Source organism: Pelmatolapia mariae, linkage group LG23 (genome assembly GCF_036321145.2).
Source record: "Pelmatolapia mariae isolate MD_Pm_ZW linkage group LG23, Pm_UMD_F_2, whole genome shotgun sequence".
In the NCBI taxonomy this organism is placed as follows: domain Eukaryota; kingdom Metazoa; phylum Chordata; class Actinopteri; order Cichliformes; family Cichlidae; genus Pelmatolapia; species Pelmatolapia mariae.
In genome coordinates, this window is record NC_086246.1 from 50,263,141 (window position 1) to 50,279,279 (window position 16,139).

Sequence of the window (16,139 nt, forward strand, 5' to 3'; positions counted from 1 at the left end):
ACTGACAGCTGAGACTGAACAAAAACGATAACCAAAGTGAAACGTAACCCTTGGTGTAAGTCGCTGGTGGGTAATTACGAATGATAAAAAAATAAGAATTTTCCATAGTATAAAAACAGCACAGAGGCGTGGCCGGGTCTTTGAACAGCGCGTCTCAGGACAGGAAAGGGTGGTGCTAATCAGATGAACTCCACGACATGCATGCACATATTCAAATGTCCACTTTTGAGCTCATTACATGAAGTCTTCTGTCCGTCAGGCTGCTATCACAGTTTAAAAAACAACATAAAAAACATAAAACATGCAAATATGTAGGTAAAAGCTAACAGCTGCCTACTTTTACATTGTTTGAAGAAAGCGCTGCAGCATAAAGTGCGAGCTGTTGCCTCTGCTCGAGCTGAAACTCCGAGCTACGTGGCAAAGAACAGAGTCGACTTGGTTTTGTTTATTTTTCATCGCCGTAATGAGAAACGGGGTCTCCTCCACTTTCACATATGGAAGAATTTACCTCTGGTCAGACCTCGAGCAGCATTATTATTGTCAAGTCATTTTCAGCATTCACATCACTGCGCCTCTTTGTACTCTCTTATAAGCAGTGAGTGTTGTCTTACATTGTATTTTGTAGATTAAGTCAGCTTTGAATATTTTCCACAGTGTGCAGTGTTAGCCCTGCAGCATCGACTCTGCTGAATTCACCATGATGCTGTGTGCAGATGATGACAGATAAAAAGCTTCTGTCTGCGGCTGCAATGAGATTTCAGGCTGGAAAGCCCACGGTCGCTGCACATTCACCTAAATGCCAAGTAGACAAAAAGCAGAAATCCCACTACTTGTTTTTAGTTTGATAGCCTTCGTCAGAGTGGGGAAGTGATTACTCTCGGTCCTGATTTGGAAGTAAATCTCTACATATTTTTCAGTTTTAATGTTGCAGAAGTGGGGCTAAAAATAAACCTCTAGTCAGAACAGCCGTATGTGGAATGTGGTTTATTCAGAGTACAAAATGGTGCAGAAAAGCGAACCCCCCCCACCCCCCACCCCGATCTCTGAAAGTAAATTTGCAGAGCACGCACTGCTTGGAAACAGAACTAGATAAAAAAAGAAGTTTAACAAGAACTGGCCACGAGCTGTTGGCTGAATGGCAAGAATCGAGGGTTTGCAATAACTTGCAGTAACTCAGTGTGTTCATCTATCATCTGTCCCATCTCTGACGCCACCCCTGAATCAGTATTCGAGCTCTTCCTCACAGAACTGCTGCTGCTTTATTCAGATGCATTTGAATGAGCGCAGCCTGGGTCTCTTGATGTGTGTCACTCTGTCAGAGTCTTTGGTTCTGGATGGCAGGTTGAGGGAAGAAGGGGAGGAGGCAGCAGAGGCTTTTCCCCCTCAATCAGCAGAGTTCTGGTCCCTCTGGCAAACACAGCGCCTCTCTGCCGTTTACTCCCAGAATGCAATGCATGCGTGCTATGTCAGTCCAGAGCTGTGGTTGCAGGGCCAGACAGGGAGACGAGTTTGGCCTTTACTGGCCTGGTCAGCGGAGGAAATGGTGATCGGGTTGGGTTGCATCTGGGACCGGTCACGCAATCTCCCGGGATATTGACCAGCTGTGCATTTCCTCTTGGCATCATTACAGCAGCTAAAGATGGGTTTTACTTAGAGACGTGGAAACTTTAGTGTTTTTAAGGTTTTCTCCTTAGCGTTAGCCTGCTGAAAGATCCTGCATGTGAAAACGGCCACCAGCTGACACGAAACAAATGTTCTTTACTCAGAAATCAAATGTTCCCTGTATACCAATACCACACAAATGTAATGGGAACCCTTTGGATTTCTGCAGTATTTACTTATTAAATATGGGCCAAAATGCCATGCATCCATTTTTCTCCTGCTTATCAAATTCAGGGCAGGTGGCAGGATATGAGGCTAATAGAGGAAGGTGGCCAGTTTAAGATCACCTGTTACCTTAATGTGCGCGTCTTTAGGTTGCAGGTGTACCAGGCACACGGCGAACATGCAGTCCAGGCTGAATTGTTGAGTTGATCTCTGTGCTAACGACTTATTATTTGTTCCAATTAAGGACATGAGGTTGAATGTGTGGGGTGTGTTGGTGCCACTTTGTGGGAATAAGATTAAGGCATGGTTGAAATGCCGCAACAACTTAGGAAGGGTCTTAGAAAAAGTGTTACAACGATACATGTAGCTGAAACTTTTCTGTAGAAAATGCAGTTAATTTGTAAGAAGGTGTCCTTTAAACATTCTTTTAGTTTGTTTGTATCTGAAATGGGTTAAAAAAGAAAAACCTCATGAATAAAAATATCTGCAGCTTGCTGAAATACTTGTTCGTCTGGCCAGTATGGAAAAAACACTGGTGTTAGGAGACCACAAAGGAAACCACCGTGGCACAAACAGCCACCTGGCTGTCCTGCATCACAATTCTCTTTGGACAGATGAGACAAAAGTCGAACTTGTAGCAAAAATGTACAAAGATGTGTTTGGAGGATCTCACCCAGCTGTGAAGCACGGCGGAGGCAGCATCGTGGTTTGGGCACTCGGGCTCTCCTTCTACAGACTTGATGTCTCGCAGTCTTTCAAGGAATAAGTATTAAAAATTGCATCCGAACATTTTACAGATTGTCAGAGCAGCAGTCCAAACCCAGAAGCTTAGGAGTGTTTGGGTGAGTCACCATAATGATGCAAAGCACAGAAGTAAATCAGTAAGGTGCTTTTTGACAAAGAAGGGATTTTAGGAAACGGCCAAGTGAGAGCCTTCACCTTAACCCCACGACCCAAAGACGACTGTTCATCCAAGAATTCTTAATAACTACACTGTCATAGCGTAATAGTTCCTCCTCTTTATTGTGCAAGTTTTACAAGAAGAATCTGGCCTCAGTAATCTCACTGGTCACTTACCCTTTCAGCCTGCACTATGAGTGATTACTCATCATCTTTTTTACTTTAGTCAGGTTGTGTTTGAGCTGGATGAAGCAAAAACTTCCTAAGTAATGAGTGTAGAAGTTCTGGTTGTTTTAAGGTTCGTAGCGCTCACGGCTCTGTTTGTCGACATCATTAGAGGGTTATATACTATTTTTAGTGTTGTTGCCCAAATGGAGGAATTTTTACAAAAGGATTTTATTTGGTTCCTTTTTTGGAGGCTGGTCAGGTTACAGCAGTGGAAAGTGTGTGACTGTGTATCTGAACACGTGTGTGTCATCGAGCTATAGGGGAGGTCTAAAGGTCCGGCCCACATTTTGACGAGGTGAGATCATCATGTGTGGTGCTGGCAGAATAAATGGCCACAACCTGAAACCATCTGCAAAGCTCCTGTCCTACTTTAGCGCCCCCCTTTTTCCATATGCTGTTCTGTTCTTTAATTTTTCACTCCTCTGTCCTGAAAATAATGGAACAAATAAAAGTTTCAACCTGCAGAAAAACAATAAAGCTGTGCTTCCACTCGTGAACCGGTTCGACTGGTTGGTCCTCTCTTACGTGGTTCTTTTGGCTTCTTTGTTTTCTTTTGCCAGACTTTAAAGCCATCTTTTTCTTTTTTTGTCAGTAGGGCCTGGCTCTGTTTAAGCAAGCTGGCTTTCATATAGGAGAACTGTGCGTTTAAAAGCTGTGGTTAAGAATGATCTTATAGTCCTGAGAGGGTGAAATATGCAGCTTTAAACTTTAGAACAGACAAAATATTTTGATTATATTCTGGTGCAGATTCATGCATGCTGGAAAGAGAATTAAAGTTTTCTCAGTCTTTTAAAAAAAAGTGATAATACAAACTGTTTCTAGTCCATTGCAACACTTTTCATTTCAACAACACAAGCATATTAGCAGTTAAGCAGCTTGCTCAGGATAAAAGCATGATTGAGTCAATCATGGTCCCACAGACGGATGCAGAGACGGAAAGCCAGGCGACGCTGTGCAAACCTTAGTTTGTTTTCTCATACAGATGAAAAGCTCCTGATATGACAGATTACATTATTCCTTAGTTATGTCATAAATTTTGTTTCTCTAATGGTCAGTCCACTAGTGTGTGCAAGATCCTAATTTTTAATGCTAAAATATAATTTTTGCCATCTGTGAATTTATAGACCTACTGTTTTAGCAAAAATAGTAAAGCACATTGTTATTATTTGATTTAGATACCAAATCAGTTATTTACTTGCATTCCTAAACAGAAACATTAGTTTTTATGACAGGTGGTCTAATAAATATGTTCAGCACTGTAAGTAGCAACAGGATGTGTGCTAGCTGTAATAAATAATGGATAATGAAACCAGCAGAACTTCAGTTCTTTTAATTGAAGCTGGCTCTGAAAGTGAGTGAATTCCTACAGACCCACAATGCTGCACCGCTCTGTTGTCACACTAAAAATCATACAGTTAATATGGTGGAATATGTGCTGGCTTAGCTTGTATTGAACCGTACGGTGTGGACAACAACTGGCAGCTATGGCAAATAGCTGTCTTTTTGTGGCCTCAGTGTCTTTTGATGCAATTATGTGATGAATAATGTGGGTCGTTGTGCGATTAATCGCACAATCAGCCCGTCTAAGAAGGGCACAGATCGGCGTTTGTGAGTGGAATTCTAGTTTTTTCATTTATTTATTTTTAGTGTAATTACCAGCTGAACTTTTCACCTGTCGCTCTCTCTTCTAAATGTGGTCATTTCTAAAATGTGACACATGTTCAAAGAAATTAGTTGAGAAATGTTGAACCAACAGTTTAAATAAAGGCAGAGGCATGAATATAGGTGGCCTGTTGGTTATGTAATATAAAGCTCTGTGCTTGAAGCTTAACATCTTACTTAAGCACATATGCCTTTTTAAGATCCTAAGCCTCCTCCTGCCACGCTCACTCTTTCAGACAGGAAGTTCCTGTTATCCCGAACCACCAAACAGGAAGTCGCTACGACATGGGAAGTAGCAGCGGTAGCTCTGTCTACTGTTAGCTCAGAGTCTTGAGGGGTGTGGGCAGGCCAGAGTATTGTATTGTAGTTCAGGAAGTGCAGAGGAGTAGCTGGCCATAGCATCTGCTGATCCATTGTTTATCTCTTGCTTATGGGTAGTTATTCAGGCTGGGTGGCATTGTGTGTGAGTCTGGGAAAAGCTGGCATTACTGTGATTAAGTCACAGTGCCAGCCCATGAGTCAACCGTCTTATAAACACACACACGTACGCAGAGGCCTTCTGTAATCATACCGTTCAGCATCTTGCTGAAAAGCAGAACATGCTTCGCCCTGCAGTCCGCACACAGCTGACATGTACTGCTACATGTCAGCTGTGCCACTTCAGGGTCTATTCATGTGTTGTGACCACACCACAGGCTGGGGTTTGATGTGGTCCCCATCTAGACATGGGTGGAGTGGCTTAAAATGACTCCAATCTGGTAAAACACCAAACCACAAGAGGAGCAAAACTGGTACATGAAAACTTTAACATACCTCTTGAACCTTTTTACTTCATGTTTCATGTCCTGCTTAATGTTACCTTTCAGTCTGATGAATCAGCCTTGCCGACTCACATCTCTTGTTTTAGATGGACCCAAAAAGGCTCTGGGGTGGGAGCAGCACTTCAAACATTGGCTTTAGCAACATTTTTTTCTGCAGACTGCAACACTGGAAAAAGTTTTATGACCATCAAAGATGATCATCAAAAATTATTCAGCCTGAAAAAATAAGGCATGTCAGAAATCTGATGACTACAGTGAGAGATTCCTCTTGAACTCGGCGCCGAGGCTCTGGACCCAAAGGCCTTCCTTCAGAAGCTGCAGATGCGTTATCAGTTATGATAGCAGGCTTGATACCTTCTGTGCAAGTTCATCACACAGACTGGACTGACTGTGGCATATCGGCCGTGATTATCAGAATAAACTGCTGTGGGTTTTAGATTGTCTCATTAAATAAAAGGGGAAATAGTTCTGAAATCTGTGAACCCTAAAAGCACTTTAACTTAGATCCTGGATCCAGGCCTCCGGCTCTGTGCAGATCTTTGCGTCTACCTTCCAGGACTTTAGCTCTGTGATGGTGGAGCTGTCATGGATTTCAATATAAGCTTCTGCAAAGGGCTGATAGGTTTCTGTGCTCATCAGAGTCATTGTACTCTTGAGAGGTTTGAGAACCTTAATTAGGTCCTCCAGTATCCTTGACATAGTTTCTGACATCACTGTGCATGAGACTCTCCTGCTGTTCTACATAGCGCTCCAGCCTGTCACGTGTTTGTGAACAGGCCATTCCAGCCTCTCCTGCTTGGTTTTCAGGGCACGGCTGGCTGCTGTGCTTCAGTGGACAAACAGGAGCCTGTTTTACTGAGACACACAATCTGACGCCCCAGTTCAGCTGCTGCATTGATTGCATTTGTTGTTTCGTCTGTAATAACAGGGAAGTGCTTTTGCCCTTCATTTCCATTCGATCTCCGTTTGTCGGTGCTTCAGCGAGACGCTAACGTGTGTGGCCGAGCCTGCAGAGTGACACAGTTCATCTCCGCTCCGATGTAAATGTAATAAACAGAAAACTTTCAGTGGTTCTGCAGGTTAGGGTTAGGGGTTACTCTAGTAAGAGCTCCACATGGTGTGTGGGACAATGTAAAAATTCCTCATTGTGTCTCTTCTGAAGTGTCATCTGGAGGGGATATTGTTACTTTATTGATACCCTGAAATCCTGAATACTTTACAGCAGCTTTAGGCTGCATCCTTAGCTGTGAAACCTCCCATACTCCTGCTTTTGTTGTAGCTTTTAGCCCTGTCTGACTGTTTAAAAGCTGCAGGGAGTAGACGTTGTTTCCTACCCGGCTCTCTCTTCCTTGCGCTGCCTGTAAACACACCGTGGCGATGTCTCCGTAGGTGCCGTGCCGCCGATAGCATGAGCCCCACATGTTGCACAGTGGTAGCACGCTCAGTTTATCCGCCGTCATCTTTGGAGAGCACAAAATGCTCCTGCACAGCAGACTGAAACGATGTTCCTGCTGATGCATCCTTTAACTCTGCGCCTCCTTCGTCGTCACCGCTTGTTTGCCGTTTCCACGACCGACTTGGCGGCTGCGCTCGTCACTTAACCCTAGTTCAGACTAAACACACTTCACAAAGATCAGAATTGCTGACATTCTTGCACTAAATGAGAATCAGAGAAAAAGTTGTGTGTGCCCGTTTCCTCCTTCATGGATTGTGCAGAATGACTCCTTGTGACCCCGCCGCTTGGTTCCTCTCGTGGTAGCTGTTCCTGCTTGCAGATTCAGTATGCCTGCGCTTCTACGTACGTGCCAGTATTTTTAGATCCTGTTCCTAAAATATAGACAATAGTGCAGTTTATTGTGAAACTTAAGTTGGGCGCAGATGGTTTAGAGTTAAAAATGACTTTTTACACCAGAGCAAAACTCCATCATTTAGCTTTTAAGTTGGTTTCTGTCAGTTTCTGATTTGCTTTCCAGGCTTTGCTAATAATAGGGATAATTTGTTACAATCAGCCTTTGCATACTGAAGCAATTACTTTTTCCCCTCGACCACGACTACCACCACCGCTTTATTACCACCATGCATCCAGTGCGAGTTAGTCTCCACAGTAATTGATTTAGTGCTGTGTAGCTGCCAGGTGATAATTGCCCTACTTTTTAAAAGCATAAGTTGCCACTTCTGTGTGCAATTGTTGTAATAATCAATAAATCTAATTAGAAAACCCCAAAAAATTACTTCTACAACTTTTCTCTGTCCAAACTGGCATCATTGTGTTTGTTTTGTCTAGAAAGATTACAGAAAATGGAAGTATTTGTTTCTGATGTCGACGGCGTTGTGATACTTGAAAGAATCCGTTCGTTGTCGGCGGTTCAGACGAGCTCGAAGGGTTTAAGTGTAGTCAGTGGGATATATTGGCAGCTTGAAGCAAAGCCAAGCGTAGAGGAAGAACTGTGCAGAGATGTGGTTGGGTTCAATCGCTGCCAACATCATGTGATCTCTCCAAAGCATTTCTCACATTCATGTCAACAACAAAGTGATTATTTTGTCTCTAAGCACCGATCGGCCTCGCCTCAGCATTATGCCAACGATAATATAGATCCCTGCTGCTTGGTTTTCCAATGTAACCGGTAATAGATGAGTGCGTCTAAGGCTTTAAAAAAACATGACAGATATACATATTTAGTTTAAACTTTCTGCTGCCAAACGAGTAAACATGTCCACCTAGCAGTTTGAGTCATTTCTGCATGAGTGACTGCCGTTGTCCGCTGTGAATGTGGGAACTGGCAGTTGCTGTAGCGAGGTGTCGGTGTCGGGGCCTTGGCAGCGCCTGTGGAAACTTTAACTGAAGCTCTTTTGAACTGCAAAACCTGAAAGGATGCAGCGATGCTCCAGGACACATCTTCACTGATTACAAAGTTGTCTTAACTTTCAGTTTTGGCATCAGTGTGCACATTAAAACTGTGCAAAAAATGGGGAAATACAACAACTTTCAGGGCAGCAAAGTCCACAAAACATCCAATCTTGTGCAAAATCAAACTTTCCCTCCACGCTGGGTTTTCTTTTCTTTTGGTTTCTTCATGTTTATGCAGGCTTTCACTACATCTCATGTTTAAGCTGTGTTTAAATTATATCATGTCACACTCGCTTGTTGAGACAAACTGCTCATAAACTGCACAGTGAAAGACACTCCCCTAGTGTTCTTTGTAAGGGTGTGTGTGTGTGTGTGTGTGTGAGGGAGGGACGAGCTTGTCTAAATAGGGATGTGAGTCTTCAGACTGGTAGGTCTGGCTCTGATAAAGTGGGAATGTACGGGGATACCAGTGAAACCGGCTCTCTGCAGGTCGAAATCAGTGAGAAATCTGCGCTGTGTGATGACACGGTCTCTGCGTATGTTTCCCCATAGATCGCTTTCAGGTTTCTCACATCTCCACGATACTTTCAGATGTAACATTGCTGTTTTTATTAGCTACACAGTATCACTGAAAAACCTGTGATAGCGCCGAAGTCTCACCGCTCAGTCAGTTCATCAGTGTTAACAGAAACTTCCCAGCTGACATCACAAATTCATATGAAAAAAAATTCCAGGTGAGAAATCTTCTGGGAATTGTATAAAATGTTTTTCATTTTTGAGGGACTGTTTTAAAATTCCATTATCTATGGAGCTGATTAACCTCGGTACCTTTAAAGGCACCTGTCTGGCTCTGCTGAAGGTAACATAAGATAAAGTCCCTAAGATATTTGATGTCCAGTCACTGACAGCAGATTTCGCGGCCTGTAGAAACCACATAATGTTTTTAAACGGTTCATATCAGGTGAATCGTTTCACCAATATTAAAGCTTGAATGTGAGAAAGGAAAAAAACACATTACAAACACTCTGAATGCTTATTTAAATGGCCTTTGTCTGTCTATTCACATTTGGAGTTCATACTTTGGATGTTGTCTGTGGGCTCATTTAAAATAAATGACTAAACAAACAGAAGCGGCCTGAAAGCTCTCTGTATGCAGCGCGTGCACTCGCTGTAGATTGCCAAGGTCCCTTTCACCTAGTTGTGCCTTTTTTTCCGCCTCGTTCTTTTTCTGCTTCTTTTATGAACTTGTTGAGGGCAAACCGTATTGCGTAAGAGTTCCTATTAGGCCTCGTCTTTCCATAGACAACGTGCAGCGAAACGGCTGCTGTATTTCCTCATACCTGCTGCGCTTCAAACCAATCAGACGATCTGATGAAGGGCATGTTTGAATACGAATGATGCTGCGACATGTTTAGAATTCCCTCCGTGCAGCAGCCTGGGTCCTGCACAGATTTCCCAGGGTTTGGTCCTGGACACCAAACACATTTACTGACCTTCATATAGGGAATAGAAGAAATGGAAAGAAAACAATTTAAGCAAACAGAATAAAAACAATTGCATGGTTGATCTGAACAAGCATGCAGACAGCTTGGTTAAACTGTGTGTGCAGAAAAAAGGGGGAAAAACCTTGGTGAGTGGGTGAGTGGAGGCCCCGTCTGAGCAAGTTCAGCGCTGCAGACAGTTCTGGTCTCTCACACACACACACACACACACACACACACACACACAGTCTGGTTTGCTATCCTCGTGGGGACATCCCATTGACATAATGCTTTCCCTAGCCCCTTACCCTAACCCTAACCATTAAAAATGAATGCCTAACCCTAACCCTTACCCTAAACCTAACCATAACCTAATTGTAACCCTGACAGTAAAACCGCATTTTGAGTGTGAAAATTGCTTTCAACCCCAAGGGGACCTGGATTTTGGTCCCCACGGTGCAGAAAGTCCCCACCAGGATAGTAAAAGTCAGATTTTGGTCCCCACCAGGATAGTACGAACCCGTACACACACACACACACACACACACACACACACACACACACACACACACACACACACACACACACACACACCTACCTCATATGAGCATCTTTCATCATCCATCAACAAGTAACAACTCTTACCTCACTTCCTTCAAGGCAATATTAAAATCACATTTTGAGTTCTTTTTTTGCACTAAAACATTAAAATTGATAAAAGTTGTTCTTGCTTAAAGAACAAAAAAGAGCAGATGACCGTACACGAACAGAGCTAAAGCACAAGGGGTGTAATTGTGCAGAAGAAAAGAAAATGGGTCAACGGTTCATCCTAAGGAATCTCAGTCGTGCGTGTGTGTGTGCACGCGCGCGTGCGTGTGTGTGTGTGTGTGTGTGTGTGTGTGTGTGTGTGTGTGTGTGCGCGCGCGTGCACTTGCAGTCTTTATTCCAATCATCCCCGACACCAGTGTATCAAATTCACCCTGCGACCGCCTTACAAAACAGAATGTACTTCCTATTTAACATGCATTGAGTCAACTTCCCCTGTGGTGGCCTTGTTTTGTGTTTGTGTGTGACCATGTGAACATCTCATCATGAAGAGGGGGAAAAACGTGCTATTCTCGTAACGTATCCGTGCAATAAACAAGGCGCCTCAGTGAGGCTTGGTAAGCCTGGGGTCGTTGTGCCTCTGGCTGGGTTGCAATTGGCCCGAGACCTGGAAAGAAACGTTGGTGTGACACCGCTGTACAGAGGGTCTGCCCCAGCCTCATTTATCATTACTGACCTATGCTTTCTCACACACATTGACCCTGAGGAGGTGCAAAGAGCGATTCAATGAGAGTAAGAAAAGGGCAAATTCAGATGAGTTGCAGATGCTTACCCCACTCACTCCCACCCGCTTCTACGGTTTCAGCTTCAAAACAAGGTTTAACCCCAGGACTGTGCAGCCTCTTTGTAGTTACTGAGGGTTGTTTTTGGTGACTTCAGTAAAGGTCCTGATTCCATTGATGGTTTGAAAGTTAACAGTTTAAAGAAAAGCTGCAGAGGTTTAAATGACTTTGTTAGTGCTGTGTGTTCTGATGTCTTCTCCTGTACACAAGTCCGACTGCAGTTTTAACCAATTCATTTTTTCTTATTATTTGACTAGAACATTCGGCTAAATTGTTGATTGGTTAGATCAATGCGCTCTGTGTAGTTGACTTTAATCCTCTTCTCTCTTCCAGGCCTTTGGGAACGCCAAGACAGCCCACAACAACAACTCCAGTCGCTTTGGCAAATTCATCCAGGTTAATTATCTGGAGAGCGGCGTGGTCAGAGGGTAAGTAACACCAGGTTTGTGTGTGTGTGTGTGTGTGTGTGTGTGTTGGAGCCTTTTGAAAAATACTGGAGCAATCAAATGAGTGTTTCTGTGTTTTGCTTTTCTTCTCTGCAGCGCTGCGTCTTCCTCTTTACTCTTCTACTGCGTCACATGGTTCTTCCTATGTACACTGTGTGTGTATATGGACTGAAACTTTCAAACACTAGCATGTCCTTCCTTTTTCTCAGCAGCCAGACTCTGGTTAGGAGCTGCATCAAAGTCTGGTCAGCCGTGTCACTTCCTCATTTCCTCATCAAGGCAGAGGAACAGATGCTCAACGTCTTTAAAAAAAGGCAACATGTCGAGCTTTAACTGCAGCGAACATTTAGTACAGTGTTCAGACTAATGACTGATATGGTGATATTTCTAAGATTAATTCTCTGGTCCTAAAAATAGGCGATGAATAAACACGTTGATGCCTGTGCTGACAGATGCTCAGCTCCACACTAAGTGGGTATCCCCAGCCTGATTATCCCCTAATAGCACCAGCTCTCATTGCTCAGCCTCAGGAGCTCTGTAATTCAATCCGAGGAGTCGATTTTAGCAGGCTGAGGCTTTTCTGTGATTCCCACCAAAGATAACAAAGTGCAGAAAATATCATATCTACTCAAAGCACACCGCCCAACATATTTCACCACCATTATTCTTTCTAGTGTAGACTCCCACTTCTAGGCGGTTAAGGACTCAGGAGGCCACCACAGCTCTGCTCTGTAGACTTGACAAAGGCTGTGTGTCCCTCCGTCTCCAGTGGAGTGGATCAACAAAGAGGAAGCGGCTGCTCGCCTCGGCTCTCTGAGCTGACTGACAGTCTGCATGTTTTTATGCTCTCTCCGTCTCTGAACCTTCTTCAGCTCACGTTCAGCAAACATCAGCTGTTCTCAGATCAGCTAATGAGTAGGGATTGTTATTGATGCACCATCTGTTGTATTGCTTGGACACCCCTGCATGCCTGTGCATATTCACAGACGTTTGCAGAAGCCTCTAACAGGTTCAAGAGGGACTTACCTCAGTATCTGTGGGCAGCGTAATCAGGATTCCCGTCAGACGATCTTGTTTGTTAGAATAATAATGATAAACAGCATTTTGTGGGTGTTTTTGTGGTCATGATGGGCACAACTGATTACACCCTGACGTCACAGAGCACGTAAGTGAACTTTACGTTGTCTATCTGTAGTCGAAGCTGCAAGCCGGTTTCTCACAGCACAGCTCTATTCTTAGCGTGTCAGGAGGACTGGCGTCAGTGCTGTTTTTGCTTGGCTACTGAAAAACCAACTTTGACTAATAAAATCTGATTTAGCAAACTTTATGGCCTTGGCCTGGTGCAGCAGGTAAATAAAGCTGCCTATCTCACGACTGCAGTGAAAACACAGCCTGCTTTTTCACTCCCCTCCGTCTCCTTCTATACAGTCAAATACATGAATCCTAGGCTGTCTGCGGTCGGTGACATATGTCCAACCATATCTGAGAGCTTTGTTCCCTCTTTGATTGTTCTGACCATCTGCCCTCACTTCCCCTGCTCCTCCCCTCAGTCTTTATTAGCAGCCCACTTTCACAAGTGACCTGGGAGACACAGACACAGCCGAGTGACCTTTTTTAGATCAGATGATTCATCCTCCTTCTTCTTTTTCTCGTCCTTCCCCCCCTCACTGTGTTTTTCTCCATCTTGCAGGGCAGTGGTGGAGAAGTACCTCCTGGAGAAGTCTCGTCTGGTCTCTAGGGAGAAGAATGAGAGGTGAGGAATGATGGGGTCTTGACCCTCATGAGGTCGCCTTATATACCCAGGCACTGCAGGTCTTATGTGTTTATTTGCAGATAATAAACACTAAAAAGCAAGTTTTGACCAACAGTTCAGAATGATTCGTTGCTGCACATTGAAAAGAAAAACCAACTCGTCGTCCTCTCCTGACTCCTGAGAGTCGCCTTGACGCTGCCTCTCGTGTTACTCGCTGCACTATTCCCTACCACCTAGACTGCTAGTCTGTTGCTGCTTGTGTGACTAATATGCAAACAGTTATTTCACTTTGGTAACTGAGAAATGCAGTCAGAGCGACGTAATCCTGCTTCATCATTTTGTTTTCTCTGTGAGAACTATCAGTGATGGATGAGTCAAAGGAAGAGGCCGACTGCCACATCAATGAGAGCGACAGATAAACTTGACATTAACATCAGTGGGTTCCTGCTGAATGCTGATCAATTAAAAAAAATGTTTGTGGCGTTTTTCTCAGAAGATGATCTTTAAAAGAAACACAAGATTAAAAGTATATAATCTAAAAAGTGAGACTGACACTAGTTTATCCTTTGTGTATATGTGTGTAATATATCTCTGCCACATGTAGGTGTGCATATCTCTGTCCTTAAAAACACACTTTAAACTCAGAATATTGAACTTTGGAGCTCAGCTGATGCTTCGTGTGTGTACATGTAGGAAAGCCTACAGTAGCTGTTTTTAGGTGGGAAGACGAGCTTCCTGTCGAGGTTTTCACAGCTAGTTTTGGAAAATCTCTTCACCTACTGCTGCCGATTACGTCACGTTACCCCCCCCCGCCTACTGCCGCCCGCTCCGTGTGCGCTGTTAATCACATAGCTTGCAGTTACAGTTGACGGTGCGTCGTCTAGTCAGGCGGTGAGTCTGCTGGGTGGTGTTATTGTTTCTTAGTGATAAGTGTGGAAACTCATTACTCCCGTGTGCTCATACAACAAAGCTACCTGCTCGCTGATAGCACAAGTGGAAAACTACTGTAAACAGCACTGAGCTTCAGACGTTGGCTTCTTTGTATTAGCTTTATAAAGTGTGTTGACTCAGTCACTAAACCCTGTTTATGGCCATAAGCTTGTACATCTACTAATGAACAGCAATGGTATAAAAATGAAGGGAACTTTTTCCCTCAGTAATAACTTGGTGTAAAGTTCATGTTTTTTTCCTTTTCCAGGAACTATCACGTGTTTTACTACCTGCTGCTGGGCGCTTCAGAGGAAGAACGAAAGGAGTTTAAATTGCTGCCGCCTGAAGACTATTTCTACCTCAAGCAGGTACAGAGTCGCCCCGCTGCTCCGGCACCACAGGGGCCTCAGTCGCCCTCCTCCAGTGCCTCCTGTGACAACAAAATGTGATAAATATGGAAATGAACAACATTTCTTTATTTAAAATATTTGTCTGGTGTTTTGGCCCCCAGCATCTGCTCGATCTGCAGCTGGGCTTTAGCTAAAATAACATTTAAAGGAAGCTGCCTGCATCATTTTAATGTTTCATAGCATGCTGTTTTTTTCCACCAGTAATGGAAGTGTTTCTTAAGTATTAAGTAATCAGATTTGAGTTAGACTTATCAGGACAGCTGATGAGCTCATTTATACCTAAAATGAAGCATTTTCAGATGAAGTGTGACGTCTCTTTTGATAGATCAGGAATCAGCAAACTTTCCTATCTAAACTATTTTCTCCATTTAATTTCAGTCTCCAGTTTTCGGCCCACCAAATAACTTTCCTGTTGATTTTTAACCTTTGAACCTGGTCATGGGCGTAGCCTTTACAGCAGGGGTCGGCCACCCTGGGCACTCGTGCCACAGCTGGCACGCGAAGGGTTAACTGATGGCACGACACGCAGTGAGTTAATCTGAGAAGGTGCATTAAAAATAAACGGCCGGGCCAGCGGTGCACATCGCAGATTAGCTCGCGTAGACACATTCTTAATGACGGTATCTTAGCTAATAACCCCAACTACCAGATTCAGCTTGTAATTGGCTAAAAATCACTCCGCCTACCGGTGACAGAGACGTTGCTAGATGGCAGTTTTTTCAAGCGATGTTGAAATGTTCACATTCTGACACTTCAAACGCCTCAGGAAGCTGTCTGCTCAGCATCAGCACCACCGAAATACACACAAATACAACCATTGATACAGAGCGTTATTACATTTATTGCTAATGCAGTGGTTGATATGGCACAGTGACTTCTGAGGGAATTTTAGACGGCACTCGTCATCAGAAAGGTTGCCGACCCCTGCACTACAGTCACACTGTGAGTGACCTGATATATTCATGAATGCAGCCAAGCTTCTGAATAAACTGCAGCACACACTCCCAGCGTACTGCGTCCGTGTGTGCTGCATGTTAATGAGCCGCTCTTTGTTCTCTCACTTGTTGTTATTCCCCTCTCCTCCGCCTCCTTTTCACACGTCTCCGTCCTTCACCCGTGTGTCCGTTTTGCGCTTCACCTTTTTATTTCCATCTCCAAACATTCTCGATAACTGCCTCGTTCTTGTTCCTCGCAGCAAAATTTTAAGATTGAAGATGAGGAAGATTTGCGTCACGATTTTGAACGGCTGCAGCAGGCGATGGAAATGGTCGGCTTCCTTCCCGCCACCAAGAAACAGTAAGTGAAGTGAAAGCCTCGCTGTTCCACGCAGAAGCATTTTTGCCTTCAGTCCTGTAAACACGAGTTATTTTAGTGTGAGCACTGAGTCACATTACCAGCCCCAGATTACAACAAAGATACTTTTCAGAGCCTGGCAGTCTCTGCAG

At 43.9% G+C, this 16,139-nt stretch overlaps 1 protein-coding gene across 7 annotated transcripts in view; it reads left to right on the forward strand.

The window, feature by feature from the left end:
* The window catches only part of si:zfos-588f8.1, a 53,661-nt gene that overhangs the window by 20,774 nt on the left and 16,748 nt on the right, over positions 1 to 16,139 (forward strand). For all 7 annotated transcript variants that reach the window (XM_063465711.1, XM_063465712.1, XM_063465714.1 and 4 more), the window contains exons 5-8: positions 11,489 to 11,583; positions 13,292 to 13,354; positions 14,553 to 14,652; positions 15,890 to 15,990. In XM_063465711.1, the coding sequence (XP_063321781.1) occupies positions 11,489 to 11,583; positions 13,292 to 13,354; positions 14,553 to 14,652; positions 15,890 to 15,990 (359 nt within the window). The remainder of the gene's footprint in view (positions 1 to 11,488; positions 11,584 to 13,291; positions 13,355 to 14,552; positions 14,653 to 15,889; positions 15,991 to 16,139) is intronic.